This window comes from Carassius carassius, chromosome 42 (assembly GCF_963082965.1).
Source record: "Carassius carassius chromosome 42, fCarCar2.1, whole genome shotgun sequence".
Lineage (NCBI taxonomy): Eukaryota > Metazoa > Chordata > Actinopteri > Cypriniformes > Cyprinidae > Carassius > Carassius carassius.
This window is the reverse complement of record NC_081796.1, coordinates 27372951-27382950: the sequence shown is the minus strand read 5'-3', so window position 1 is coordinate 27382950 and position 10000 is coordinate 27372951. Positions and strand designations below refer to the sequence as shown.

The window sequence follows — 10000 nt, the reverse complement described above, 5'->3', positions numbered from 1 at the left end:
GGGTTTTACATTCAGTTATTCAGAATGGTATAAAGTGCTCTGACTCTCTCAGAAGCGCCTGTGATTACTGATCTCAGTTCATGATTGTGATGATGATGACGAACCCCTTCACCTGCATTGATTTCTGATTGGTTGTGTGCTGCCCTCTGGTGGTTACAGAGAATGACGTCATGCTCTCTGAGAACCGAACACACACACACACCGCACTGAATGCTGGGAAACCCGTCACCTGTCACACCTGAAAGGTTTCAAGTTGTGCGCAAAATCACCCACAGCGCCACCTGCTGGAACAAACCCCTCAGAACAGCTTCATCTGTCATCTCAGTCATTCACGGGAACTTCCATATCTGGCGTTGTTTGTGATCACTGTATGCAAAATAATAATCATTCTGGATCCTAGAACTGAAATATGTTTAAGTAGAAACAATCTGCGGATGGATTTTACATGAACGTTCAGGATTGTGTTGAGATGTGTGACTTTTCCACTTCTGTAAATCACAATCTTAAAATTCCCTTCACTGGAGGAAACTGGCTTTAAAATCTCCAGCTAAGCACAAACCAATACATTTCTGTATATATATATATAAGATTCAGTGTTTAAAACATACTTTAATGTGATGACTCTGTGACAGTTGCCTAAAGAACCAGTTGCCAGTATTTCACCAGGTTTTATGAAGATAAATACAAGACTTTAAGACCAGGTACAGACAATTCAAGAAGATCCATTATCAAAACCTTTAAACCATCTCCACAAATAAATAATTTCTCATCTCTCAAACACTAAATACATAAGTTTTTACTGTGCTGTCTGATCACGCTGTAAAAAACAGATGTGCTTCGTGTTTGTGTCTGGTTTTCCAGTCAAACCATCTAAAGATTCTGAAATCAAGAAACATTTACTGGAGACACAACATGATGGGAAATAATTAGTCTTGTTTTCTGATAATTTGTAAACTCAATTGATTGTGTTGCATTTCTCAAAAAAGATTTAATGCTTTCTATTTGCATCGCAACTATCTTGATGTAAAGATGGAAAACAAGACACACTGGAGAATTTTTTTTTTTAACAATACATTCAATATTTAACACCTCTGATTTAAGACCTCAACTTGTGGAAGCAAGACTCCTTCAGACCGGCAGAATTGTAATGAAATGAACTTCAGTCGTAGAGTAGAAATGGCATGAGAGTAGTCTACCGAGGGACGAACAAGAACCAAACAAGTCACAATTCACCAGTCTTTTATTACAGCAAAAATATCTGGATGTGCAAACCATCACACCCTTTCACAAGAAACAGAAGGAATGATTGAGCCGAAGCTTGCTCCATCCCTCCGTCAACTTCACACTTTATGATGGCAGAACAACTCATCGTCCGTCAGCTGCCATAAATACATTTGGTATGAACTGTACACTAGAAGAAAACGTCTGCACCATTTACATATAAAAGAAACCGTGTAAATCATGTTGTAAAACCATTAGGAACAGTTGTGAGGATGAAGCCGAGCGGTGTTTATGAGCAGGCGATGGACTCCAGCTGTTGCTCGGCCTCGGCGGCCATCGCTGCGGCCTGGAGCTGCTCGGTCTCGCTCTGCAGCTGTTTGCGCTCGCTGTGCATGTTGTTCTCGTGTCTCTTCAGGTCGGACGCTTTGGCGAAGGCCTTGGTGCAGGAGCCGCACACGAAGGGCTTCTCTCCTCGGTGGCGTCGCTCGTGGTCCTTCAGGTGTGACTTGTGTTTGAAGGCCTTCTCACACATCTGGCAGCTGAACGGCCGCTCGTTGCTGTGCACTCGCTCGTGCTTCTTCAGATCCGGCGCACGGATGAAGGACTTCCCGCAGGCGTCGCAGCGATACGGCTTGAAGCCCGTGTGGATCTTCAGGTGCTCCTTTAAATGCGCTTGAGTGGTGAAGGCTTTGGTGCAGATCTCGCAGACGAACGGCCGGTCGGCCGAGTGCAGCTTCTCGTGTTTCCTCAAGCGGTTCTCGTCGAGGAAGCTCTTTCCGCACACTTGGCAGGCCAGCTGATCGCGATGGCCGTAGAGCAGATACTCGAACTTCATGTCAGCGGCGGCCGTCGTCCATCCCGGCGGCTGCTCGTCTTTGACATCGCCAATGCTTTCGGCGAACGAGAGCGTCTGGGTGTGAGCTGCCAGCTCTTTGGGTTCTCCGTCCATGGCTTCCACCTCTTGATCGTAGCAGCTCACTTTGTGCACCTCCTCCTGCGCCAGCTCCTTCAGGATGGCCTCCTGCACTCGTAACGCATTATTTGGCGATTTCTCCAGATCGTGATTGCCCTGAGGCTCCTCTACGATGTCGTCTGAAGGCGTGTCGTCTTGGTCTCCGAGCTCCTGGACGTCGCTGTCTTGACCCAGCGGAGGATCGTCCGCCGGAAGCCCCATCTTCACCATGTCGTACGGGAACTTGGCATTCCTGGGGTCGTTTTTCTCCTCGGGCGACATGTCGCGTTTCTGCGAGCAGAGTTTGTCTAAGAAGCGTATGCCGAGGATCTGCCCCGAGGACATCATCAGATTCACATCCTTCTTCTTCACCGAGATCTTGGCGGTGTACATGTAGTTCAGCACCTCCTCGAAGATGTCCGAGCGGATGAAGTCGATCTCGATGACGGACGAACTGTCCACCTCGTGTTTCTTGAAGAGTTTCTTGAAGTAGTTGCTGCACGCCGCTAACACGCAGCGATGCGCTCTGAATTTGACGTCCTCCACCACCACAGCGATGTCGCAGTGCTCGCCCTCCAAACGCTGCTCGTTCAGAAGCTTCAGGAAGATGCTCTTGTGCTCATCGTCCACATACTTCACGGTTTCGGACATGCTGGAGCGGGATCCTGCGGGAAGAGCCGGAAATATTGATCAATGGATAAAAACAGCGATAAAATTAAATGATATAATTTCCAGGAAAGACTTGATGTGGTTTCAAAACAAATGGAAATATATATCGTATCGCCCGAAATGATTTGAAAAATATTGGCAAAAATCTAATATTGCGTGCATCCCAACTGAAAACAGAAAACTTTTTCTGTTATACAGATGTCAAAATTATCGCTTGGAAACTACTAAAATGCTACACTTCTGCGAAAATGTGCTTTGCTATAAAACTCAAATTTAATGCATAATATACAGAACAGACCAAAAGTTTGGAAACATTACTATTTTTATTGTTTTTGAAAGAAGTTTCTTCTGCTCATCAAGCCTGCATTTATTTGATCAAAAATACAGAAAAAAGTAATATTGTGATATATTATTACAATTTAAAATAATTGTTTTTAAATGTATTATACCTTAAATGATCATTTATTTCTGTGATGCAAAGCTGAATTTTTAGGATCATTATCACATGATCCTTCAGAAATCATTCTAATATGATGATTCATTATCAAAGTTGGAAACAGTTCTGCTGCTTCATATTTTTTCAGAACAAGTGGTACTTTTTTAGGATACTTTGATGAATAAAAAGTTTTAAAAAAAAAAGTTTTTAAAATATAAATATTTTGTAATAACAATATACTCTTCTGGTCAGTAATTTGTGGTCAGTAAATTTTTTTTTCTTTTTTTTTTAAATAAAATCAATACTTTTATTCAGCAAGGATGTGTTAAATTGATAAAAAGTAAAGAAAATATATTATTAGAATATATATTATTAGAAATTGTTTTTTATTTTTAATAAATGCAGTTCTTTTTAACCTTTTATTGATCAAATATATGAGACAGCAGAACTGTTTCCAACACTCATAATAAATCAGAATATTAGAATGATTTCTAAATGATCATGTGATCGACTGATGTTACATGTGACACTGAAGGCTGGAGGAATGATGCTGAAAATTCAGCTTTGCATCACAGGAATAAATTATTTTTTTAAAGTATATTCAAATAGAAAACTATTATTTTAAGTTGTAATAATATTTCACAATATTACTGTTTTTTCTGTATTTTTGATCAAATAAATGCAGGCTTGATGAGCAGAAGAAACTTCTTTCAAAAACATTAAAAATAGTAATTTTTCCATCTTCATAATTTACAATGAGACGAAAAAGCCAGTTTTCACTTTCATGTAAATGAACAGCTGAAAAGTTTTCCAGTTTTAGTTGAAACCTGTGTTGGGTTCACAAACACCCCTTGGCTTTAAAGAGCTTACATGACAAAACAATCGCAGTATTTATGCAAGATGCATATTTGTTCATCATTTCATACAATGTGTTTAAGATTCTGCTTTGTTTACATTAGTAAGACATTTAAATGCATAAACAATGTCGTGAAGACACTCTATGAATGTTTGTGTGTATTACACGCATCGTTATAATAATAAACAATCATTAAATCACATGTGATAAGACAGTAATATGAATTAAACACGATCACTGATACCTTGATGGACACATGATGATGGTTCTGAACGGGCCACAAACGATGAAAGAAACTACTTCATTTAAACACCTCCAGAGAGACGAGCAGTGATTTATCTTAATAAAAGACTTATTTGGCCTCTGAAAACCTCGTTTTATCCTCAAACTGAAGTTTAAAAGGCTATTCAGCCGTGTTTGCGCTGGTCTGCTTTGGTTCTCCTGAAGCTAATCTTAGCATTAGCCCATAAATGATCGCCGACGGCTTTAATCGACATCAACCGAGCAAAGATGCCGATCTCTCCGCCGAGTCTCCCGCTACACGAGCCCGCAGAAGCGGAGAGCACCGATCAGCACCGGAGAGCAGCAGAGGAACGCGCTCGGTACACGGGAGCTCGACGGAACGCGGCGCGCTGAGGCGGGTTTACTGGCGCGAGCTGCGCGGGCCATGACGAACACTCCCGCGCCGGGCGCGCGCAGCCAGCCCGCGCAACACATTATGCAATAATTCTGCAGCTGCTTTAATCCGCCCCCAAAAATATATTTCTTACCTTTATTGTGCTATTTTGATCCACTGGGAAAGTGTGTTTGAATGTTACGAAGGCCAGTGTGGAATTTAATACTTTGTTGTTGTGTGGGAGGCCGAGGACGAGCACAGCTACGCCAGCACGGAACTGACTGAGGAGACTCGTACGTAGACACGGGCACGGCTACGGAAACAGCGCAGCGGCCGCCCGCTCGCACAAAGAGAGATGCGCAGGCACGCTTACGCAAATGACGCAGTGTGCAACCTCTGGAGCGCGAACCGCACTGTGACGCGCGGGGGGAGCGAGCGCACGCTCACTATAAAAGAATGAGGCTTTAGATAAAAATAATAAATCATTTATAGCATCAGAAATTTTAACCTTTTAACCTATTGAAAAAAAACAACAACATTATTTTTTTTGTTTAGTTTCCAAACGGAAAACAACCAGGATATTTACCCTTAAAGGGACAGTGCACCAATAATAATAATAAATTACAATAGAGCAGTAAATAAATGACAGTACAGCAAAAAATAAATTCTACCATTATTTAATTGCCCTCATGTCATTTCAAACCAGTTTGTCTTTCTTTCTTTCCTCATTAGAAAACAAAAGAAGATATTCTAAAGAATGTATTGTAAAAAGAGATTTGGGTCCCATTGACTACCACAGTATTCTTATTATTCTTATTCTGTACTACAGAAGTCAATAAAACATCTTCACAGAAGAAAAAAAATATATATCATACAGGTTTGGAATGACATGATGGTGTGTAAATCATTACAGATTTTGAATTTCTGGGTTGACTATGCTTTACTGTGATGGTGGAGGATAATACAATTCTTGTTTTGTTTTTTTTAAAACAATGGTACTCCTAAATAATTGCATATTCCTGTGTCAAGGTATTTACATACATGGTACTCCTAAAAGATTACAGTACTACCATAAAGCATGTCCAAAAACATGATATTATTTCCCAAAAACAATGGGAATATCATAGTACATTTTCAATCATCACTTTCTATCTGATGATATTTTATGTACTACTTGTTGGAATAATTTCAAAATAACTGGATAAAAACCTGTTCTATGTGAATATCTGAAATTGTTTGGTGAAATACACCACTATATAATAATCATGTATAACACAAAATATGATTTGTTCTTTCAATTTGTTTATTGATTTTTTTATGTCAGAAATACTATAATGAATGCAATGCAAAGGGATGAATGGAAACTGCAAAGTGATCAGAAATGGAATTGAGATTTTATTGAGTTGCTTGATTGGGAAACAGTCAGCAGGGCGGCGACACTGCATTGGAAACCAAACAAGGACATAAACACACATGGGTTCGTCTGTACAGTTTAAGGCTCAGATGTGGCACTCTGGGATTGATATTTCAGCTCATCACTACAACAGCTTTCAGAGTGTTTCATTCCTCTAAACCCAACACTCACAAGGAACAGTTTTCAAAAAAAACCTAACAAATATGTGTATAACTCAAGTAAAACAACATAACATGTTTCTAACATACATGTGTGGCATATTCATATTCTCATGATGAACGAGTGTAATATTCAGATCAGAGATGAAGGGCGACACGTGGATGGCACATCTCTGCGAGGTTAAATACGTTGCAAAGTTTTCCTTTTTATTCAGTAGGATAAATAAATGCAGATATCTGTAACCGCTATATTTCTTCTCACACATATTCTTCAGTCCCTTTATGACGGGATCGTGGTTTGACTATACACTGCGCTCATATAGTATTTACTAAAATGTCTCTTCACAAAAAAGCAGAATTGTTCCCTTGTCATGCAGTAACAGTGATCCAGTGCGGCGCCTGTAAGCGTGTGTGTGTGTGTGTATGTTACTCCGGACATGTTCAGATGAAGTTTGCTGCAATTCATTCCTTTATGCTGCTGTTCCCGTGGTAGATTTCTCTGAAGCATCCTTCATTTTCCCCAGCGTGAACACATAAGTTCCTCCAGAAAGCGCGAAGATGATGTTAATCCTGAAAATAAATATAACAGAACATTAAGGCAATATCAGGAACACTGTGCTTTCTTCAGACTGGAACAGAGAGAACCTTTAGAGGAGCAAAGCATGACATGGCTCAGTTAGTAATGATGTTAAACACATCATGCATTTCAATAATACGTTAAGATGACAGCACAGCATAAAAATACAGGCCTCAGTAACATGCCTCCATCTCAACATTATATCACTAAAGCTAAAGATATACATTTTCCTCAGGAAAATAGTGATGTTTCCCGTGCAAAAACTTACTGCAGCAATGATAGTGAGTTCCGGCTGATTACCAGGGCATGCTATGTGGTCTTTAGGGTTGTTATGGTGTTCTGGGTGGTTGCTGTACTGTTTGGTCAGGGTGTTCTAGGTAGTTGCTATGTGGTTGCTATGATGTCTGAGCTCTGGATGCTATGCTATTTAATTCTGAGTGTTCGCCCAGATCAGTAAACAGCTAGTCAACACAATTAGTCTCGGTGAACGTCCTCATGTGGTCACATGACTCATGGAGATGATCTGCAGTACCGCTCTCTACCAGCAGAATGCAGTGTGTTCAACCATACATCTGCTCCTGATCTCTCACACAAACGATCGTTGTGTCGTTCTGTTAAAGGTGTGAGTAGTTCACATTCTAAAGGCAGCAGTCAGATGTCTACAGATGTAAATAGTCAAAGCAGCGCCGGTGTTAGAACAGCAGCCAATAGCATCGCTCCAAAGTGCAGTGCAGCAGCCAATCAGCTCACACTCAGCCAAGCCTACTCAAGCTGTGATTGGCTGAGGTCTTACCTGCATCACTCCTCCGGCGTGATCTCCGTCTCTTTATGCACCACCACTTTGGTCACTGACATGTCGGGATGTTGTTCTTTAGCCTCTTTAATGGCCTGAGCCAGAGCCTGACCCATAGTAACACCACATCATCATCATAGGCCACGCCCCCAACACTTACACCAACATCACAGCAATTAATCTGAATAATTCATCTGAATGAATTCACCACTATGTTCCTGCTCATACTTATCATCACAGATGTTGAGGGGCGTGTCTGTGATGGCGTGGGTGTTGAGGGGCATGTCTGTGATGGCGTGGGTGTTGAGGGTTGTGGCTGTGATGTTGATGTGTCTGTGATGGTGTGGTCATTGAGGGCCGTGGTTCAACACCCACACTTCTTAACAACCGCATCAACATCACAGGCCATGCCCCTCAACACCCACACCTTCACAGACACGCCCCTCAACACCATCACAGACACGCCTCTCAACACCCACACCATCACAGGACACGCCCCTCAACACACACACACACACACACACATCACAGGCCTCGCCTCTTAACACCCACACCTTCACAGACACGCCCCTCAACACCCACACCATCACAGGCCACGCCTCTCAACACCCACACCATCACAGGTCACGCCCCTCAACACTCACACCATCACAGGCCACGCCTCTCAACACCCACACCATCACAGGTCACGCCCCTCAACACACACACATCCCAGCCACGCCCCTCAACACACACACATCACAGCCACGCCCCTCAACACACACACACACATCACAGCCACGCCCCTCAACACCCACACCATCACAGGTCACGCCCCTCAACACACACACACATCACAGCCACGCCCCTCAACACACACACACATCACAGCCACGCCCCTCAACACACACACATCACAGCCACGCCCCTCAACACCCACACCATCACAGGTCACGCCCCTCAACACACACACACATCACAGCCACGCCCCTCAACACCCACACCATCACAGGTCACGCCCCTCAACACACACACACATCACAGCCACGCCCCTCAACACACACACACACATCACAGCCACGCCCCTCAACACACACACACATCACAGCCACGCCCCTCAACACCCACACCATCACAGGTCACGCCCCTCAACACACACACACATCACAGCCACGCCCCTCAACACACACACATCACAGCCACGCCCCTCAACACCCACACCATCACAGGTCACGCCCCTCAACACACACACACATCACAGCCACGCCCCTCAACACCCACACCATCACAGGTCACGCCCCTCAACACAAACACACATCACAGCCACGCCCCTCAACACCCACACCATCACAGGTCACGCCCCTCAACACACACACACATCACAGCCACGCCCCTCAACACCCACACCATCACAGGTCACGCCCCTCAACACACACACACATCACAGCCACGCCCCTCAACACCCACACCATCACAGGTCACGCCCCTCAACACACACACACATCACAGCCACGCCCCTCAACACCCACACCATCACAGGTCACGCCCCTCAACACAAACACACATCACAGCCACGCCCCTCAACACCCACACCATCACAGGTCACGCCCCTCAACACACACACACATCACAGCCACGCCCCTCAACACCCACACCATCACAGGTCACGCCCCTCAACACACACACACATCACAGCCACGCCCCTCAACACCCACACCATCACAGGTCACGCCCCTCAACACACACACACATCACAGCCACGCCCCTCAACACCCACACCATCACAGGTCACGCCCCTCAACACAAACACACATCACAGCCACGCCCCTCAACACTCACATCATCACAGGCCACGCCTACAACTACTCCTGTCACTCTGATGCAAACTGCTGAATTTAGTCATATAGTTCATACTGGTTCATTCTACAAAACCACAGTCACCATCTGCAAACAAACCATCACATGATCAACTTTACTATGTTATGACAATACAGTAATCTTTCTGAACTAAAATCCAGCAACTTATGTAAAAGTTTTATTCAGTCTTTTTATCTTTCTTTCAGGAAGTAAACTCTTAAAGTTAAAGTCTTATTTTGTAATATTCCTCTTATGTTTTATGTTGTTTGTTTAGAGTATGATCCTTAAATGTCAACATTACTACTATGATGTTTTTGTAGAAATATCAGCATGAAATTTAACATATAAATTCACAATCTTAAGCACAAGGCCTGTAATTTCACATTAAGATGATCTAATGGAATAATTATACTCAAATTTCTTTAAAACTCTAGAAGAGGCACTTGAGAGAATGACCCTGAAGGAACCGTTT

The 10000-nt window shown here is 43.2% G+C and overlaps 2 protein-coding genes across 20 annotated transcripts in view; both read right to left on the bottom strand.

Annotated features, from left to right (window-relative positions):
- Window positions 1-1485: 1485 nt before the first annotated feature.
- On the bottom strand, window positions 1486-5044 carry zbtb14 (zinc finger and BTB domain containing 14). Of its 2 annotated transcripts, none has more exons than XM_059535516.1 (2): window positions 4905-5044; window positions 1486-2838 (listed from the first exon to the last, which is right to left on the bottom strand). In XM_059535516.1, the coding sequence occupies exon 2, from the start codon at window positions 2822-2824 to the stop codon at window positions 1511-1513; it is 1314 nt and encodes a 437-aa protein (XP_059391499.1). In that variant the 5' UTR covers window positions 2825-2838; window positions 4905-5044; the 3' UTR covers window positions 1486-1510. The 2 variants fall into 2 exon arrangements, with proteins under 2 accessions (XP_059391499.1, XP_059391498.1); XM_059535515.1 differs by lacking the exon at window positions 4905-5044 and adding an exon at window positions 4379-4787.
- Window positions 5045-6125: 1081 nt separating this feature from the next.
- Window positions 6126-10000, bottom strand: part of LOC132124474 (protein 4.1-like) — a 51025-nt gene continuing 47150 nt past the window's right edge. For 17 of the 18 annotated variants that reach the window (XM_059535495.1, XM_059535505.1, XM_059535500.1 and 14 more), the window contains 2 exons: window positions 7693-7799; window positions 6126-6892 (listed from right to left, as the gene is read on the bottom strand). In XM_059535495.1, the coding sequence (XP_059391478.1) occupies window positions 7698-7799 (102 nt within the window). In that variant the 3' untranslated portion in view covers window positions 6126-6892; window positions 7693-7697. The remainder of the gene's footprint in view (window positions 6893-7692; window positions 7800-10000) is intronic. The other variant, XM_059535507.1, reaches the window with a different exon arrangement.